This window comes from Aythya marila (genome assembly GCF_965140915.1).
Source record: "Aythya marila genome assembly, chromosome: Z".
In the NCBI taxonomy this organism is placed as follows: Eukaryota; Metazoa; Chordata; class Aves; order Anseriformes; family Anatidae; genus Aythya; species Aythya marila.
This window is the reverse complement of record NC_139080.1, coordinates 85,991,877-86,013,113: the sequence shown is the minus strand read 5'-3', so window position 1 is coordinate 86,013,113 and position 21,237 is coordinate 85,991,877. Positions and strand designations below refer to the sequence as shown.

General features: G+C 38.2%; 1 protein-coding gene across 4 annotated transcripts in view; it reads left to right on the top strand.

Annotated features, from left to right (window-relative positions):
• MCTP1 (multiple C2 and transmembrane domain containing 1) overlaps positions 1–21,237 on the top strand; it is a 281,268-nt gene that overhangs the window by 238,692 nt on the left and 21,339 nt on the right. For all 4 annotated transcript variants that reach the window (XR_014319422.1, XM_082784283.1, XM_082784284.1 and 1 more), the window contains one exon: positions 2,152–2,205. Coding sequence is in view for 3 of the 4 variants with exons in the window: in XM_082784283.1 (XP_082640409.1) it covers positions 2,152–2,205 (54 nt within the window). In the remaining variant the exon portion in view is untranslated. The remainder of the gene's footprint in view (positions 1–2,151; positions 2,206–21,237) is intronic.

The following is a 21,237-nucleotide window of genomic DNA, read 5'->3' as shown; positions in this document are numbered from 1 at the left end:
AAGGTCTATGCAACTGTGTACTCAGGCACCTCCAAGTTGGATCCATAAAATGGAACACTGAACTAAGCAGGAGCTAACAGACATTACAAAAATACATTTTCAACACTTCCATCTCTCCATGCTAAAGGGTTCAACTAGCCTATCACTATCTTGAACATTTTGGTCCTTGTCTCTGATCCTCCTTCTTTAAGAAATAGAGCAGAGCTGACCCAGAGGGGGAACAGAGGAGAACATGGGGGGGGGGGGGGGAAATTCCTTTTCACAGCAAGTGTCTGAAGCCGAGGTGTGGTTCCTCTGGCCTTTGTGTGTTCTCATCTGCCTCTGCCTTTCTGTGAAGGCTGGCCTCAGGTCAGAGGCTGCAGATAATCCAGCCCGTTAGGCCCTTCCTGTTGAAACTGCTCTGCTTTGCAGAAAAAAAAAAAAATAGAAGAGGGGTTGTTCATTAGTTACGCAGGTTATATTACTTACATGTGCCATTGGACATGCTTACTCTTTACTTGTCTCTGTGTTTCTAGTACTGCTTTTGATTCTAAGCTCCAGAACACAGTAACCAGTAGATATAACTGGGGGCTCCTCCAAAATCCCACAGATGTTATTAGAAGTGGTTTGGAAATGGATTCAAACAAGGATGAGCATCTGGAATTGGAAATATGACCTGTGCAGCTGATGTAGGCAGAGTACTTTGCTGTGGGTGCATGTTATATCAATGTTATGTGTTGTTTACATTTTGCCTAGGCCATTGGAGCATTATTAACTGGGATCTTCTTGATGTTTGAGCTAACCCATTCCTGAATTTCGCCCTTGAATCACGTTAAAGTCCTTCAGTTCTTAGACATGGATTTCAAGCAGATGTGTTTGGGGACTAATGTTTGTTGCAGCTGTGTTTGGTGACTAATGCTGAGGTTATAATTTGAATGTGTTATCCTAAATGACAAGTACACTTAAGCCATTTGTGACTTCAGCTATATAACAAAGTAAACTATCACTTCATATGGTGGCAACTCCATAACATAGGCCAAAGTACTAATGTTTCATACTAATGTGTTTTTTTCCTTCTCTTGACCTTTTTTTCTGCGTGTTTTATAATGCATAATACATGGTTTTTGTTAGGCATCTATATGACACTGGGCTAGGTGGATCTTTGCTGAGCTTCGTTATGGCTGCTCTTACATTACAATAAGTATTTACTTATAAATAACGATATAAGTTGCCACATCTTTCCTCATATAAGTGGGTACCAGTTTATTTCCATTCTGTCAACAGAGAATTTTCTCCCATCAGGTAGGCTGAAGAGTTAATCACAGTGTTATGAGAGAGGGATTTGTGACTTCATATCATAGAATCATAGAATGGGTTGGGTTGGGTTTTGAGACAGATTCAGCCACAGCCCATGTTCAGAAAGTCATTTCATTGCTCTGTAAACTGGATTTAATAGTGGTTCATTTAATGCTCATTCTGTGATTAATAAATCATTAATATTTGTAAAATTAATTGAATGAACGTATATATTTCATAGTGTTAGACCAAAAAATATTTAAATGGAAAAATACATGTGTACATGTGGCAGCTACAGTTAGCAATGAATGTGAGGAAAGTTAGATGCACAGATTGTATAAAATCACTATTAGAAACATAGTGCTAATGCTAATAGAGCATATGGTATGTGTCACTGTTGTAGATCATAAGAGACAAGCTAATATGAATTTATTCCCAGCTTTTTATTCTTCAAAAATATCTCGATGTATGCTATAAATTTTATTTAAAATGTTACAAGTTTCTCTAGGTAACAGTAAATTTAAAGCAAGAGTGTGTGTGTTCTGTATAGCCACCAGTGGAGCTGACAAAGGATTCCTTTAGTTAAAACTATCACACATTGAATTTTGAACTACCTTTTAAATACTTAAATTGTCAAGCAAGCATTTTGTACAGGAAGGGTTTTCAGTATATAATTCCCTAATGTAGGTCAATTACAGCTATAACACTTTCCAAAATTTGAATCTCTAGATCAAGAGTTTTTTCCTGGTTGTACATTTTCCTTCTGTGCATTTATTTCAAATGTTAATAAAGTTTTCATCTACAAAAGGTTTAGAATTGACAGAACAAAACTCTTCCTTTTTAAATCATGACAACTACTACTGTTTCTGTCTGCAGGTAGTGGAGGACATGCTAGAGGACGAGGAAGAAGAGGATGACAGAGATGACAAGGTAATTATCTTTCCTAGCACTTGGGTACCTGGGGATGGGAGAATTTAGACATGACACTGTTTTTACAGACAGTTAAAAAAGGAGTTGAAGTGTTTTAGTCCAGAAAATTGGACAGAGCTGTTTATCATCCTAACAATGCTACTGTGTGTTGCAGGAAAGGATAGAGGACTATAAATCCTGCTTTTTTTTTTTTTCCTTTCTTGGTCCGGAGCTGGGTCAAATATTTTTTTTCTGCCAGGAACAAAAATAATTCAGCTTGTCTGGAACTTGATAGCTCTTGTGAAGATAACTGCAGTGACAACTGTTTTTGAAGGACAAAAATTTGTCCTGTCTTGAGTATTACAAATAGGGCTGCACTTTAGAAGGAAAATGGTGTAAAAATAGCAACTCCATACTGGTTAAAGACGGGATATTGACATCTATAATTTTCAAAGAATTACTTGGTAGAAGAATGGCTGAAATGTTTTGCACTCTGTATGACATTTAAATAATCACAATTCTCATAGGCATCCATTTGATTTGAAGTTGGCGTAGTGGCCCAGCAAGGCAGGAAACTATTGCAGATTATTCGGCTATTGGAGAAAACTGGTTCACTTTGTAGGCTGCTGGTTGGGTTGAGGATTGCAACCACAGTAAATAACAGCTCGTTTCCACATCTTATTGAGCCAAGCTATGGGACTGCTTGGATTGGTTGTCCCCCAGGGAGAAGGAAAAACCGGAGAAAAGAAATTAGAATGACCTTGCACCACTGAAGCAATGGCTAGCACTGGCAGGACACCTTTCTGGTGAGACAAGTACAGTGCAGATAGTCCTGTTGTTTCTGGTATTTTGATACCAGTGAGATGGTATTTGTGTAAGAAAAGGAAAAAGAAAAGCTAAAAAAATACAGATGATTTTGACCTTCACACACTTCTGTTGTAATAATGCAGCGATTTTTTTCTTTTTTTTCCTTTTTTTTTTTTTTTTTTTTGTGAGGAGAAAAACAGTGTATCTTAATTTATGCCCTTGACCTTTGCTTCTAGTTGAGATGTACAGTTATATACCGCTGTAAGAATTCATATGCTGGCAGCAGCATTTGAAATGTCAGAAAATTCACTGTGATTAGTTAATCCCCTGAATGATTATTTTTCTGCTGGCTAACACCTAAGATCTGAGAGATGATAAAAAAAAGGAGTATTTTCCTCATTCTGTTGCCAGCTCAAACATTTTACAATTGACAGAAAGATATTATGTGAAATTCTTCTATACATCACTTAAATCGTTAGCTACATCATTTCAGAATTGGCAAACACTGTAGTAACAAAACCTTCTTTTACAAAACACATAGGTGATGGTTTTTAACACTAAATGATATGAGCATGCACTTCTGGCAATAAAATATATGATTTATTGCAAAGGTCAGCCATGTAGCTGTGAAGAGCTTGTATTTTAACTCAACATGCTGGCTTTGAATCATCATTTCTCTTCTGATAAACAGTGATCTGCCATCCATTTGAGGCCCTTTTCTCCTGTTTGTTCCTGCTTTATTATTAGAACTGGTGCAAAAGTATCATCCCAGTAGTACGTGTGCTCCTGGATATTCTAAATAACTGTGACTAGTTCACGAAGAAAAATGCTTGGCTGCTTGTAGTTTAAGTCAGACACTGTAGTTACAACATAGTTGTTTTTGGAGATTGCTAAACAAACTCCTTAAAAAGGGAAGATGAAGGTGGGAGGCAAGCTCCCCCTCCCTGGTACCCCTTACCCAGTTCCGTGGCTGTTAACAGATGCCAGGCAGATGCACCCAGTTAGAAATATCACTCTAGGTTTCAATGCTGTGATCTAATACTTAGCTTTCTCAAATTGACAATAGAATTCATATATTTTTCTAGATATAGTTACCAATATCAAATAAAAATAAGAACTAACATTGCCACGTGCATTAAGTGAGCCCCTCTATTGAATATTTAAGAGCTGTCTTTCTTTATAGAAGGTGCTTAGGATTATCTGTATAATTTCAAAGCTGCTTCCATTACTGCAAACATTTTAAATTTTCCTAATTGAATATGCTGTTTGAACTGAAAAGAAAATTACGCTTCTTAAAAATATGTGGGCTACCATGTATATTCAATAGCCCTCAAAGCAGGCATTATTAGGCACTGTGCTGAACTGTAAAACATAAGTCCTTCTCTAGGACTGAACTTTTTGTTGTTGGAAGTGCAGTAGGGTGTTTTTTCCTTTGTGGTGCACTCGGACATACTCTGTTTACTACTTCAGGTCCTGTTACATCCTTTTGTCAAAAAGAAAGGAGTGCAGTTTCATATTATTCTAATTCACATATGTGTTTTCCTAAAGCTGTGTGCAAAATGAAGTTTTGTGAGAAAACATAGACACATTTTTAACACCAGCTGGTAGTGACCTCTGGCTTTTATTATTTCTCTGTTTTCTCATATGGTAAAATAGAAAAGTCAGGTAAATGGGTCTTCTTATGTGATAAAAGTAAAAAGATTAATAAATGTGCCAAAGCCTCGCTTTAATTGAAACTGAAGCATATGTTGCAAGTATGTAAAATATGTCCCAGATGTTTGACCATGGCTGGTGTCTTTGCTCTCTGTGATTACCACAAGGCAGCTATTAGTCCTGTAACCTTTGGACTTAACGGTAAATGGGGTATTACATGGCACAGAACTGGAGCACCTGTTTTCCATTCAGCAAAGACCCCTGGCAGGCTCTACCTAAGCCTATCCATATGTTTTCATTTAGCAGATTGTTGGGCGATTATGAAAAGTGTCTTTCTTTAGAGCCAGCTTAGATATTAGTCACTTACTTGCAGGGAAAGGGCAACTCCTGGGCTACTTGATGAGGTCCGTGTGGGCGCGCGCTGATGTAGGTTGTGAGATGCGTGATGGAGGGCTGTGGCCCAACACCCCCACATCGCAGGGCTACAGAGGTAATAAGTTGAGGATGATAAGGACTCAAGTGCATGTAATTAGTTAAAGTAGGGCATTTTATCAAAAGTGGTGTGTGCATTACTGAGAGGAGTTTGACAAGGTAGATATACACAACACATTTGCCTCTAATATTCTGGATTTTTATTTTATTTTATTTTATTTTATTTTATTTTATTTTATTTTATTTTATTTTATTTTATTTTATTTTATTTTACTTCATTTCATTTTACCCTCTGCTGCAATTAAAGTAGACAGGAGTGTCAATTTAAGGTCACAGGGTAGACAGGAGTGTCAATTTAAGGTCATAAGTTGAGGATGATAAGGACTCAAGTGCATGTAATTAGTTAAAGTAGGGCATTTTATCAAAAGTGGTGTGTGCATTACTGAGAGGAGTTTGACAAGGTAGATATACACAACACATTTGCCTCTAATATTCTGGATTTTTATTTTATTTTATTTTATTTTATTTTATTTTATTTTATTTTATTTTATTTTATTTTATTTTATTTTACTTCATTTCATTTTACCCTCTGCTGCAATTAAAGTAGACAGGAGTGTCAATTTAAGGTCACAATTCAAGGTCAACTGGAGAATATAAACTTTCATCTTCAGTTACAATATGACTAATAAAAAAATGGCAAGTACACTTCTTGCTGTATCAATTGCAAAGCAATGTTTAACAGTTCGTTACTTTTTTTTCTAATTTTGTTTCTTTTCCATGTTACCTATTTAAGAACTGAGATGAGTTTGGCTCAGACATTTGTCCTTAGTTTAATACTAGTTTTTCAAAGAAATAGCACTGGATTCTGCATCCCATATGTTCTATACTGCTTGCTAAATCTATGCCAACCAAAGATTTACAGTTTAATCTGATTTCTCTCTCTCTTCATTTTTTGGCTTCCTTCCAAACACTGGCTCGCACACTATCTTAGCAAATAAGGGTCAGTTAAATTACATGAAGTCAAGTTATCAACAAGCTATCAAAAGTGTCTTTGCACAGTTATGTAATGATAATGTAGTGGTCAATATGCATAATCTACACATGTAATAAAGATTTTAGTTTGTCATTTAAAAAGTCCAGGTACACTTTTCACATAGCTTTATTCTTTGAACAAGTCCCACATAGTTTTCAGATATTTGCAGAGAATTTCAGCTCAGCATTTTGTGGGAAGCACTCAGCATGTCACAGAATTGGGCCAGTGAGTAACGCTACTGTCACAGACTGAAGAGGAAGAAGACACACAGTATGAGCACTATTCTATTTTAATTTTTTTTATTAACAGTAACAATATTTTAGTAATACAAAATATTCCAATCATTTGTACTCTTTGATGATTCTCTCTCCAGGCTTTGTTCTTGCAAAGAACAAAATCTATTCAGTTCTCATTCGATATTAGTATGTTTCAAGATAACTAAAAGCTCTTATAATAAAGGATAGTTGAATCAAATTAAAACATTTTAAAGCTTTTAATCATCTTTGCCAGAAGGTACCAACTTTGTTTTCAGGCCAAGCCAAGTTTATAACCTGTCTCAGTAGCCTGTCCTGCCTTTTTTTTTTCCAAGAGTACATCATGAGGAGGAGAAAAGGTAAACCCAATACAGTGTATACATATATATTCTATAAAAGAGAAGCTTGTAATCTATTGTAGTGGAAGTTGATTCCTATAAAACAAATGGTGGGAAAACAAGAAAGAAATAGTCAGTCAGTGGAGTAAAAGGAGGACGTTCCAAAATGTTACTAATAGGCACACAAGTTCAGCTGTAGCTTGATTCCACCATTAGAAAGCTACATTCACTAACATTTAAATATCAGCTGTAAATAATAAAATTTAAACAGCTTGCTGCACATGAAACTGTTGTCCCCTAAAAACTTAGCTAGGTTATCACTACTTATGAAACAAACCTACAACAGAGTACTCTGGAATAATAAGTAGCTACAGAAGTCAAGCAGTTGGTTTCACCTCAGTTTAGTTATTCACAGAGGGGTAGTCATAAGGGTCATGAGGTTTATGTACCTACTAGGAGGGGTGAAGGGGCAGACTGCTTCAGCCCAGGAACTGAAACATCAGCTGATGCTCTTTTCTGATCATCCCAGTCTCAGTCGTGGAGCTAATTCTGCCTGGATGGAACTTGCATCACGTGGGCATTTTGCACAGTCACTTCCTTAACTTTCAGTTTCATAATTTCATCCCACTCAGGACTAGGGCACCAAAGGGGCTCTCTGGTCAAAGCAGGCACCTTTGAGAACAGATAACTGAGAGATTTTGACCTTGCAGGATCAGGCTTCTTTACCCCAGTGCAGTCAAAATCAGTGTAATAAAACAAATATTAGTGAGATCAGTATCACACTAATATTAGTAAGATCGTTAGTGACATTTATCTTTAAAGTCTGGCACTTTAAAGGTGTGTGAGGTTGTCTCTGGAGGACTGTGGGTCTATAAACTGTTGAACAAATTACACTCCTCCATGTATATGATTTTTTTCACCTGTGAATAATGTAGTGTGGGTAATGTTCTTCATTTATTAAGTAATCCAAGTATAATTCAATAAATTATTAAATTAAATGAAGAATATGGCTTAATTATGTTAGCTGTTTCTGAATATGACATAATTTTGCCCTACATTTTCCCTCTACCCGTAGTATTACTTCTCAGCATAACCAAGCTAAATGACATTGTTTGAGATTAAGCAAAGGTCTGTTTTTACCAAATATTTTACCAAGCTCCTCAAAAAGTGGCAGTATAAAATGATGCGTAGTAAAAGCATCTGTGTGGTCTTCTCAGTGACTCAGGGGAGACGAATGATAAGTGTTAAAGGAAAAGAGCAAAAGCTTTTATTGCTGGGTTCTCACTGAAACCTTCACATGTATGCAGGTCACTTGGCTTCTCACTTCCAAGGGCGTTCATTTGTTATGTGGCTTCAGAAGCAGGGAGAATGAACTATTTCCCATTCTCTAACATATCTTCTAGATTTTCTTTCTAGATGTAGTTGCACACAGACTCATGAGATCCGGGTTCTGTTTAAGCCACTGTCACATACTGCTTGCAAAAGTAAGCAAGCCCCTCTATCCCCTAACATGAGTATTTGTCAGCCACACAAATATTTCTTTAGGTTTATTTGTAACTTCCCATTTTATCCTTCCAAAGAGCAGCCCAAAACACCTGTTTTAGACATGTTTTTTGGTCTTGTCCTACAGCAAAATGTAGAACCCATGATACAGAACAGGTTTTCATTCAAGTTGCACAGAAAGCAGAGGTGGCAATGGATAAGGCACAACTTTGGAAGTCGGGTAGAAGAGTGAGGTGGTTTCAGACGTACTAGCGTGAGGTTGAGTGATTGCTGCTTGGACCCAGTACATGAATGTGGTGAGGTGTGAAATGTGAATGTGCACATGAATGTGAATGAAGGAGTGGCAGAAGATGATGTGGGTGAGGACGATGCCCAGTAATGTGGCTCTCTGCAGCAAGTCATGGTCTTGTTTTTCAGCTGAGGTTTGCTGCTGAAGCCAGCAGCACAGCACAACTGAAAGTCTTTCTTTAAAACTATGTAGGTGCTTTTTGCTTAACTGAAATGCTTGTAAGAAAAAGTGCAATGTGAACTACAAGCATTTCACTGGACAGTTGATCAGGTATTGCTGTGCTTTATGCAGACAGATACAGGAATAAGGGAAAATAAATTGCAGTTTCTTGCAAACAGCATGTATATATTTTGTGTGCAGCTTGACATATCAATGTGTCAGTAGATTTTGCATTGGTTAGTTAATGCTAATGTGTGGATCAGTGAAGAATTTGCAGGACAGGCCATCCAGAAAATGTAATCCTGACAAAATGAGGCAGGCACCATTGCCCCAAAGAATTTAAGTGCAAAAGCTGCTCCCAGATGAACGTGGTGTGGAATCAGCATCGGCAATGTGCAGCAGCATCCACAAAGACAGAGTGCACTGTGGCAGAGAGCAGTGTCTGCTGCCACTCAGGTTTCATTTGCAGCTCATAAACAGCTAAATTGGGTGTACATAAAGCTTGTGGACAAATACTACATATAATTGCCTTTGTTCTACTTCTTTTTAGTTTTGTAGATATCAATCTTATGCATTTACTGATCACTACTGTAAAAGATGCAAAGGTGTGGCAGTTTAGTGCGCAATCTAAATGAACTGCTGTGATCATCAACTTCAGAAAAATTCAGATATGCTTCCATTCAGAAAGGGGTAACTTTTTCCATCCATCCCAGCAGATGTTTGTGGACATTCAGCTCCTAAGTGACAGAGACTTCAGATATCTAGAGACTTTGCTACGGGCTTTTTGCTACCAGGTACCTTCTGCTACACTGCCCTGCAGTATACTTGCTTTTGGAGAGTTCAAATTATATTTGAATACTTCTGCAGATTCTCCACGGCAGAAAAAGGTTTCTTCCTGTTCCTCCACCCTGAATCCCTTCCTAGTTTCTGCTGGGATAGCAGTTCCATCTTTGCTGATTTGTTTTTGTAGCTTCTTGGTTTTGGTGTCTTTTGGGAACTGGTATATGAAATGCACCACATTTTCTAATGTTCATGCTCCAGAATGATGAAGTTTACAGGCCAATTATTTAAACACATGAACTTTCCAGTAAATCAGCATTCTAGGTTTCAACTTACAAGTGAAGGGAAGAATATATTGCTTTTCAGTGTGGAAAAAATACAGTTACTATTCTGTAAAATTTTCTGGAAAAAATTCTGTTACTATCTACCTTCCTGTACCATAGCTAGCAGAGACTTGAAAATAGCCAGGCAGACAGGTGGCTGTAATGTGAAGGATGAGGCTTTCCTAATTTCTGCAAAACTGTATCCCTGTTTGTGGTGGGAGGTCTGAGCTGGGGAAGAGGCAGCAGTTTGCCAGCACTCAGCAGAAATCTGCAGATTTGCTCCATTTGTGAATTCCCTCGTGCATTCCCATAGAGGGAATGAGCCTGCATCCTTCAGGTGGGGCTGGGACCCACCATGGCTTCTCCTGCTCAGTGTGGGCTCCTGCCAGGTCTGGACTGCATTTCCTTCAGGTTCCCTGGCTTTTCTGCTGAGTCCCATGCTGCAGGCATGGACACCACCTGTGAACCTGGTGGGAGCAGCACTGAGTGGAAGAGCCTGCAGGAGGTGGAACAGGCAGGAGATGGGGATGCAGAGGCAAAAAAAAAAAAAAAAAAAAAAAAAACCAAAGATAGAGACAACCTAGGGAATGGATTGGCACCAGGTGGGCAGGGATGCGGTAAGGAGGAGCCCAGGGGGAGCAGGGGCTGGCTGAGCATCCACGAGGGCGCGTGCAGAGCTAACCTCAAATCTCATAGGTGTTGGTTTTGGAAGACAGCTTCACCACCTCAGTAGCACTTTGGATGTGCAGCCTTTGGTGCACCATCTAGATAGAACAGAAAATTAGAATTTATGGCATATGGAAAAGCAATAAACAGTTCTATTACCACTCTTGCTTAGTATTAAGTGTGGCTTAAGGACTGGGGTGGTATCTGTGTTATCTGTGTGATCAGCAAATGTGTGTTTGACTGGTTTGGGAATAGATGAGGTAATATGATAGGTTAAAATACAGCTGTAGCAGTCTGATAATGCAATGTTTTTTATTGATTGTCTAACTGAGTAACTACACTGGGTATTTGGTTTGCTTGTCACAGTGCTTAATGCCCGGGGTAGTTGAGCAAGTTACTTTTCCACCGAGTTGACCTCAAAGTCCCACAGTCTTTCAATCAAACTCCTCAGATTTCACAAGCTGGCAATTCCTTTCCTTTTCTAATGGGTTGTAGTAAAGAAAATGTGTCACCTTTTGCACCATGTAATACTAAATCAGATCAGAATTCATGCACAATTATGTCAGTGGAAATCTAATATTACAGACTTGCTTATCTCGAGATAGCACATGGAAAAATAAACTTGCACAACTGACAGACTTACTTGATTCTACAGATAGGTTATTTGTAAGTAATTGAGCTGAAGAACATATGTGGATTATTTTCATACATTTCAAAAAGCATATAAGAAAAATGGGTAATAAATATTTATGTATTGTTTCTTTCCTCTTTCTTTTTCTCCTATTTCCTTTCCCTTTTTATCTTTTGTTAGTCTGCTTGAGTGCTAAAGTAACAAAGTCTGGGATGGCAAAAATAGGTTTTATGTTAGCAAACTGTTTTTGTTCTGAAGGCCAAAAAGTTTAGAAAAGCAAAATGGACACCACTCATTTATGTAATGTAACAGATACCTAATGGCATCTAAGTAACACAGAGGTCTGAGAAAAAAGCATTCTGTCAAAAAAGTATTGCTTTCTGTTTTTCTTTAACAGTGTGAAAAAGTCAAAACACTGGTGCTAATCTGAAGCTTTCTTGCAATCAGAAATATTTAAGATCAATTGCTCAGTAGATGTGCTTTTTTTTATATATTTTACACTAAAAAATGTTGCAGTTCCTCCTACCTCCAGCATACACAGCCATGCTTTGATATGTCCTTAATATATCGTATTAGCTATAATTTAAATTTAAGTATGGAACAGGTCTATTGGTCTTTAATTACTCTTTGGTTGAAATTTTAAGTATCAGTAGGGATAGAAAAGGTAGGGGTACTTCAGAATACCTTCTTTGCTGCTGAGTAAGACGCTGATTTCTGATTGGATTTATTTTTTTTTAACTTTTCAGGGAATTCAATATATGTGTATATGTGTGGGTGCACCAAAACATCTTCTTGCCTATTCTGTGAAATGCCTGGTCTGCTCTCCTTTCCACTCTCAAAAAACAAATGCTGAATGAATATTTTAGATCAATATGTAGCATATAGTGAAGATCAAGAAACAGTTTACTCAGCTGTTTTCTGAGGTATAGTGTACTCCCATGCATTTTGACAGAGGAATGGTTTGCATAGCAATAGTTGTGGTTTCTGGACAGTCTATTAAAAAGTAAGATTTTGTAGTCTGTTCAGGGAAAGCTTAAAGCTGCATTATCAAAAATTACATTACATAATATTATAGCCCAAGAGCCAGTTTGTTACTACATAAATTTTAAAAACATTTGTTATCCTGTGTAATCTTTCTCACCCATCTTCTTCAGGATATATTGATTCAGAAGAAAATGTGTTCTCTAGCACCATGAGTTTTTTTGAAGTTTTATGCTGAATTTTGAAGTCTTGGTGCATAAACATGGAAATGGCATTTTCTGCAAGTGCTGAAGTTTTCCTTTTCCCCAGTGGAATGTTGTCTCTTTATTTGAAAACGAACTAAAAGTGTTCAGATGACAGCTGCATACTGTCCTTTTGTTGGTTTGCTTTCTAAACTAATACCTGCAAGACCATGGAGAAGAGCTGCAGTGACTTATAAACAGCTGTATTCAAACAAGACTACAGGTGCTTTTCAAAATAATCTGACCAGGAATGTAATTACTGGTGCTTGAGGAAAGAAACAGAAGACACCAAGCAAATGAGGCCACTTTAAGGTATGAAATGCCACTGTTTTGGAGGCATCCTATTGCAGGAGTTGGGAGCTTACATCCATGAAGAGACCGCTGGAAGCTCCTTGTCTTTAAGACTGATTGTTTTTGAAAGGTCTGGCTGGACTAGTGCTGTATTTTCATCTGATGCTAGTCAGACTTCAGGGACTGTTTATTCATGGACCATAGTCCCCCAAAGCCTCAGACAAATTCCCACAGAATAACAACATACCTGCAAATGTTAGTGCACTCACGTTACTCACAAATCTTGGTCATGCAGGGTGGGTTCCAAGCCAGTGGATTCAAGGGCAGCACTTCTTATTGCTGAAGCCTTCACAAAAATGTCAGTGATAAACCTCTTTGCTAGTAATCAAGCTGTGTGAGACAGTGTCTGTTGATTTAGTTAAAGAACAGTGCGATCCATTCCTGGGAGCCTGGTGGAAGTCGTAGAGTATTTTGGACTTTCCAAATTGCTATCTCCAAATTGGTATTTTGAAAAGGATCTCAAATGTTGTTTCAGAGAGGCATAACCTGTCCACAGAATTCACAGAATTGAAGGGGTTGGAAGGGACCTCGAAAGATCATCGGGTCCAGCCCCCCTGCCAAAGCAGGTTCCTTACAGCAGGCTGCCCAGGTGGGCGTCCAGATGGGCCTTGAATATCTCCAGAGAAGGAGACTCCACAACCTCCCTGGGCAGCCTGTCCCAGTGCTCCGTCACCTTCACCGTGAAGAAGTTCTTTCACGTGTTGGTGTGGAACTGCCTGTGATCCATTTTGTGACCATTGCCCCGTGTCCTGTCCCCGCAAACCACTGAAAAGAGGTTGGCCAAATCCCCTTGTCTCCCACACTTAAGGTATTTGTAAACATTGATAAGATCCCCCCTCAGTCTTCTTTTCTCCAGGCTGAACAGACCCAGGTCTCTCAGCCTTTCCTCATAGGGAAAATGCTCCAGGCCCCGTATCATCTTTGTGGCTCTCTGCTGGACTCTTTCCAGGAGATCCCTGTCTTTTTTGTAGTGGGGAGCCCAGAACTGGACACAGTACTCCAGGTGAGGCCTGAGCAGAGCAGAGTAGAGGGGGAGGATCACCTCCCCTGCCCTGCTGGCCACGCTCCTTTTAATGCACCCCAGGATCCCTTTGGCCTTCTTGGCCACCAGGGCACACTGCTGGCTCATGGCCAACCTGTCGTCCACCAGGTCCTTCTCCTCAGAGCTCCTCTCCAGCAGGTCCAGTCTGAAGAAATACCATTTCTTACAACAAATGGTGTAATGTTACAAAAGCATTATAATGCAAGGAAAGGTGCCACATTTTAGAAGATATGATACGTAGCACATAGTCAAATATTTTTCCAGGTAACCAAAACAGAACACTTCTAAAAGGTAGAAAGTAATTATTGAACCCTAGATGTTTAGCTTTGGTTTCTGATTGTGGTTTTGTTGTTGGTTGGTTGGTTTGTTCTTATTGTTGGTTAGTTGTTTTTTAATCAACTGCATTGGCTTTTTAAATTAATTTTCCTACCTGTACAATGTTCATAATCTACTCTTAAGAAAGTGATATTTTTTTTTTCCTACCAACCCACACCAACCCCTCCTTAATTGAGACATTGGAATATTTATTTTCCCTAGACTTTGTTGGGAAAGGAAAAAGTTTTAATATTGCACTTCCAGATCATTAACAGGTGTTACTGGAAGTACCTCATATGCATAAGAATGTTTTACAGAGCTTTTTTTTTTTTTTGTCTATTCTGATTTTAATAGTGAGACATTAAGAGTATGGTTTCAGATTGTTAGCATTCAGAAGTCTGTACATGTGTCCTGAAATGGAGAGGAGAAAGAAAGATCTTTCTCTTTTTCTTTCTTTAAATATATCTTCTCCTACCTACATCCTATGCATTGGCTAAGCATAGTGCCAAATCCCGAGGGGATTAAGCCTGTGAATGATGTCATTTGTGAGACATATTAATAGTTCTAGAAAATTACTATTTGATAAGGAGCAGGACCATGCAGTAACACTTTAAGAAAATGTGGGATGAGTGCATCAGGAGAAAACATACAGGGAAGGCAGAAAATAAAGAAAAACTCCAATGTGTTTCACCTATATAGGTGAGCACAATGACTGAAGAATTTGAGAGCAAATTGTCCGTAGAGCTTTGTATTCAAAGAGCATTTTAAAAATATAGCTATGATTTGGGTAAATCAAGTGTCTAAGATAATAAGCACACAGCAGCTTGGAATTTATGGCCAACTGAATACAATTCAGTGCACAAGGGATTATTTTTGCCCCACAAATTCACAAAGCAGATTGAAGTTCAGAAAACCTAAGTGATCTTTGTTCACAGATTGGGTGAAAAAAAAAAAAAAAAAAACAACAGAAACATCCAGTCTGTGTAATTTCATGAGACTTCTTGAAGATCCAAAGTTAAAACAAACTTTAACTGGAAAAAAAAAAAAAAAAAAAAAAAAAAGATTAGAAAATCTATTAGGACCTTTTTATGGAAAGAAGTAAGGAGAGCAAAAAGGGGACAAATTCATCAGCTAAAAGGCATAATGGGAATAAGAAATTCCAGAACTTGAACAGCAAAGAAGACAATGCCAGGGAGACAATGTATCTGTAGTGCATGAGGAGGGAAATACAACAAAATGTTTAAAATCTATCTGATATTGGACATCCTTTAAAAATGTTCTCAGCTATGTAAAACAGAAAAAAATAACAGTTTAAAAGGAAACATGATGCATTTTTAATGACTGATTTGGGGGAATACTTGGAAGTGATGCTTAGACTGGTAAGAGAATTATAAGATCTTCCTGTTCTAATGACATTTCTTTTCCAAAATTCATGGCAAACTAAGAGAGTGCTGAAAGAGTAGAGAGAAGTGCATTATATTTACCATTTTTAAAACTGAAGAGGGGATTGATCATGACCATTTTTGTTCTCTGTAAACTTAAAGAAAAAGTGTCCAAACTTAAATTTATTCTCTCATTTGCACAAAGAAGCTCAGAAAACTTCGTGATGAACCCTTGGGACCACTGACATCAGTGAGCTTCACCTACACTGTTGTGTGCTGCCCACTGTAACATGTTTTTGTTGTTGTTTTGTTTTGTTTTGTTTTCATTTAAAAGGGTGATTTAGAGATCATGAGATTTACCACACGTTTGCTCTCCTTGTCGCCACTATTGGATTATGATAACAATGTGTACTTTCATTTGGAAGCATGTGATGATTATTTTTGATCAAAATAGTCCCCAAAGACAGTACCAGGATTTGGACATCCAGGTTGGTTTCCGTACCCCCTGTCAGTTTCCCAGGAACCTTAAGAGGGTTGGAGGGGTTAGTTTCCACAATCTGATCGTTTAGAAGATATATTCAGAAAATATTAATGAAGAACATTCAGAAAATGCAATATTATATTTTTCAAAGGTAATAAAAGATAAATGAAAGAGCCTAAAATCAGTAGGATCAGAGAAGAGTAAAGCTCCACGTTCTTATTTCAATATCCTTTTTTTTTTTTTTAATTTTTTATTTTATTTTTTAATGAGGTTGTTTACAAGGACAAGGTCTGTAATGGCTTCCCTGGAGTCAAAAAGCATGTGTTTCCTCAAAGACGAAACTAAACAACAGAAATACTGTTGCTGTTATGCTCTACTAATATCCTGCTTTGCTTTCTCCATCATTTATAGAGAGAGGTTAGCACTCCAACACACTTCTGCTACCTTGATATGCAGAGTTATTCCTTTCCTTTGGAGATGCTGAGACCATCCAGTCATCAAACCTGTCTTATGAGCCTGGCATGAGATTATAAAGTCAGCAATTTTTGCCAGGTTACATTCTGCTGGTACTTTGAAAGGCTTTTGACTTCCACCGTCTTTATCTTCCTTCTCCCTCCCCTTCTCAATGTACAATTCTTCCTGCACTCAAGGAGGAAATTGGAAGAGTGCTTAGATATGCTAAATTACCTCCAGTATAACCTATATATAATTTGCAGCATTTAGTTATCACTGTTGTTTTACAGATTTAGATCTCTCTTTATACCAGTTAAATGGTGGCTGAGCTTTTTTTAAATGTTTATTGAAAGTAACATTTGTAATAACAGTATGGAAAAACAGAAGCGTGAATGGGATTGAAACATTTTGTTTCACAGCGTCACAGAGTGGTGGAGGCTGGAAGGGACCTCCAGAGATCATCTGGTCCAGTCCCTGCCCAGCAGGATCACCTGGAGCATCTTGTGCAGGATGGCACCCAGGCAGGTCTGCAATATCTCCAGAGAAGGAGACTCCACAACCTCTCTGGGCAGCAAGTTCCAATGCTCCATCACCCTCAGAATAAAGAGGTTTTCCTCATAAAAATCGAATGGCTTCCTAATAGTATTTCAGATGAATAATTTGGATCTTTCCCTTAAAGATGTAAATCATTTCCAATTGCAATACTTCTGTTTTTCTCCATAATATTAGAGAAGATGGGGAGGGGGAAGCACATCACTGTGACTGGATTTGGCAAACAGCACTGATGCCACATAGATGGAATACAAAGAATTTGGAAATAAAATAACTGCGTGGAAGACAGTATTAAGTAATAGCCTCTTGCTGTCAAGCAGATCTCTGCCCTTTTGAAGCCAGGACTGGATGCAATGACACAGTGCTGTACAAAATGGTGCCCTTGTGTCAGCGGGGCATTTGCATTTGCAAATGCAGCCAAGAATACAACATGTTGAGAACTGAGGAAGGTCAGTAGCACCCATGTGTGAAAGGTAGAAAATAATGGTAATAACCAGCCTTGAAGAAGGTGGCTGCCTCTTTATACTACTTTTCTGAGAGAGAGTGCCCAATTTACACTGGTTTAACGAGGCTTGCTTTGTTATCTCACATGCTCTGAGGTAATTGTTAACGTAGTATTTAGTGCTTTTTTGCATTCTTCATCCACCCTCTGTGATGCAGCAAATGGGTTTTCTGGCCCTGCTGCAGGGTGGGCTCGTCTGGGGACGCGGGATACCTGCACTGATGGGTCCCCGTGCCCCTTCCTAGGGCAAACAACAAAAAAAAAGTCTTAATGATGGTGGTTGGTACTATTACTATTAATTATTAATATTACTGTTACTGTCATTTATTAATATTAATACCGTTAATAATAAAGAACTTGATCCATCTCCCTGCGGTGGGGAGCAATCTCAAACAAAGTCCTGGAAGCGTGCTGAAACAGGCTGTGCCACCTCCAGTCGACATGGGAACTTCCTTAAATTCCCTTTGCATTAATATAATACCACGGGGCATTTCCCAGGTGCTTCCAGGTACTGCAGAAAAATGCTTTGCACTGCCACACACTTCTGTTTTCAAATAAGCCTTGTTAGTGAATTCTTTCCCTTCTTCTCCCCCAAAGCACAACAATAATGTTTTCCACCCAACAGGAATCAAAAGTAGTAAATTCAATAAAAAGGGAATGAAATTTCTGGGCTGAGGCTATGTGGGACCTGTGAGCTCAGGAGTGCCAGCTTCTCCAAAGCTGAGAGTTGTGGTGAAAGGGAAGCTCTATTCCTCAGCACAGGGAAGAATTTCCTGCCAAACTTTGGGGCACTGACTGGCAGGATCTGATTTCTAAGCTCTTCTGTCATGTAAATTACAAGTAAGCAAACTCTAAGAAAATTGCTGTTGTGTTTTTATAGGCAGAGCAAAGGTTCTCAGGTGATTTACAGCTTGAAATCATGTTGGAGATATTCTGATTTCCCCTCCTCCCTGAGAAAGCTGGTGATCTTAAATATTTGTTCTCGTACATGCTGCTGTACAACGATGTAATAAAAATTAATCTATTTCAAAGCATGTGTTGGCAGACTTCAAGAGAAGGAAACATAAAATAGCTGTTAGGACATAACTGTTGGTGTAAGTGAATAATGTTACAGCCATAAGTATGCCATTTATTCTCTTAAATTCAATCTTCATAACTAGAAAAAAAATGATAAAATTAAGTGTTTATTTTTCTGGTATGTGGATGGTTAGCCAAAAGCGTGTGTTTTTTTTTTTTTTTTTTTTTTTTTGTTTTTTTTTTTTTTTTTCCTTTTAGAAGAAATCAGCTCTGTAGCTGGAAAGCATTTATGTGACCTCTTTGTTCAGAAAGGCTTTGGAAGTTCTGTTTTCACTGTTTGGAGAAGTTGAAAAAGCAGGAGAGTTTTTATTGTTGTTGTTCACATCTGTGCAAACCCTTTTAGAAAGAAGTGGACTTTATTTCTCAGTATTTTTTCTAGTGTACAATACCAGCACTTCCTTGATTCTGTCCATTGATTTCTTGTTTTTCTACTACTACTTTGACAGCTTTTAACAAAGATGCAGTATCTCAACTAATAAACAGCAAAGATTTCAGCTTATGTTTTATATCCTGTTTTCATAGTGACTTTATTCTGTCTCGAAGTGTTCTTGTTTGAGTTCTGTGAGAAATTTTAACTGTGTTGTGTTTCTGTCTGAAATGACGGGTAGTTGTTCTATGCACTATTCTGATAACCTTTTTCACAGGAAAATTTCCATATGCCTAATTCCTCCATTAGTTTTATTAATCTCTTCATATTAATAATGTTCTTGCAGTGATCTCCACCACTGAGTTTTGCATGGTATCAACAGAAGAATTCACTTTTACCAGTTTTACCTCTGCTGCCTTTCCAGTTGGTGGAACATTTCTCACTAGTGCCTTCTGAGAGTAATTAAGAGCCCCTATTAGCTTTCCCTAAACCGTTCATTATTTTGAATATCTTGATTATGTTCATTCATCTTCTGTATAAATTAAAATGTCCTAGTGTTTTCTGTAATTCATTGTCTTATTTTTCTTTGCAGAATTTTTATGATTTCAATAGCTCTTGTCTCTATTTTTTTTCTGGATCAGCTTTTTTTTTTTTATTTTTAACTTGAGTTCAATTCTTCAGCTGAAATTATCTCATCAGGTTATATGATGTCATTAGGTAAAGTTAAACCACCAGTGTTAGGCATACATTTAACTTGGTTATATTCCTCAGAAATTTGACATCACCTCCTTTAGTAATTCTGTCACCTATAAATTTGGTGGTTCAACCTTCTTTCTTTTTGATGTGGATTAATAAATACATTAAATAACATCAGCTCTAGTATCAAATTTTATGATAGCTCACTATTAATCTTCTGAAATATGTCTGCTCTTTTACCTCTTTCTCCTGCTAGGTTATTTTAATACCCTTTCTCTTTTAGGAGCAGTGTAAAAGATTTCTTTGGAGAACAGTGTAAATTATCATTCGCTTTTCTGGTATTGTTTGGTCTGGTTTTCCATTCTGAAATGTTTCAGTAACTCAGTCACAAATAATTTAAAAATTCCAGACTGCCCTTCACACAGTGCTTTTAAAAACAGTCTATGTGGGGCCTTGAATTTAAGCCCTACTCCTAATTTCTTGCATCTGTATTCTTTGTGGAGGAGCCAGCAGAGGTTTCCCATAAGGGTTGTGGCATAGGATCTGCTTCAAATCAAGCATGTTGGTAAAAGAGGTTATAGAACAAATCAACAAAATGAACAATAACAAATTATTGGGGGCTGGATGGCGTTTGCCCACAGGCTCTGAAGAGACCTGTGGTAAAACAGCTGCGCCACTAACAGCAGTGTGGGTGCCCAACATCCATGTGGGTGCAGACTGAGAGGCTCGTGGAGGGAAAGGCCGTTAGGAGTTATAGGGAAGAAGGATCCATCCTGTTGCGCTGGAAGCTGCTGAACCTCCATTCTCCAAATGCCTGGAAAACATTCTGGGAATCTCAGTGTCTGCTTGACCTCCACCTCCTTTTTTCTGCAGTTCTCTGCTGCTGAATGCTCTTCAGCAGAGTGCAGGAGCAGTCCTTCCATGTATTTAATAGCAAACAACCCCAGCATTGTCTGGGTTTTCCTAAGTATCATCCCATACAAATGTGGCCCTGTACAAAAAGCTGTTTTAATCCAGTGCAGGTGCTTACTGCGGTGTATTTGCTAACTGTTATGCCACAAAGTCTAGATATCTGAAGTGCCTGTCTGCTTAATTTCAAGCTGTCAGGCTGGAATACTGTAGAGATTTTTTTCTGGAGGAGTGATACCTGCTCTCTGCCTTTTTTTCTTTGGAAAAAGTGTGAATACAGTATATCCTCACAGCCAGTTGTTGCAACGATGATAAAAATTTCACAACCCTTCTCCCTGTTTACTTAGTATTGCTGTGCCCCAGATATGACAATGTGTGCAGATCCCAGAGAAATAATGAAATCTATGGAAAGCAGGCACATAGGAGAAAAAAGGCATTATATGATGGCAGCTTTATTCCCTGCTGTTGTTGGACTGCAAATGGGTACCAAGTTTGCAACCGAGGCTGAAAAGCATTTAAACTTTGTTTACTAGACAATAAATAATACAGAAACTGTTTGCTGAAAGTTGAAGACGAGAGCTGCTGTTGAATTCTTGTACTCTGGCTGGAGGTTGCTTCTTTGTGAGTTGTCCTCAAATAAGTGATGAGTTGATGGTGATTTTTTTTAATTTTTATTTTTATTTTTTAAGGCCTAATTTGTCTCCTCTGCTGAAAAGGATGACTATAGTGTATTCTAAAGAGGCTGGTCCATCTCAGAGATCATGCAGTAACACAGTCAGACGGCAGTGGCAGAACTGGGAAATCAGGAGATGATGGCATGTCACTCATACCCATC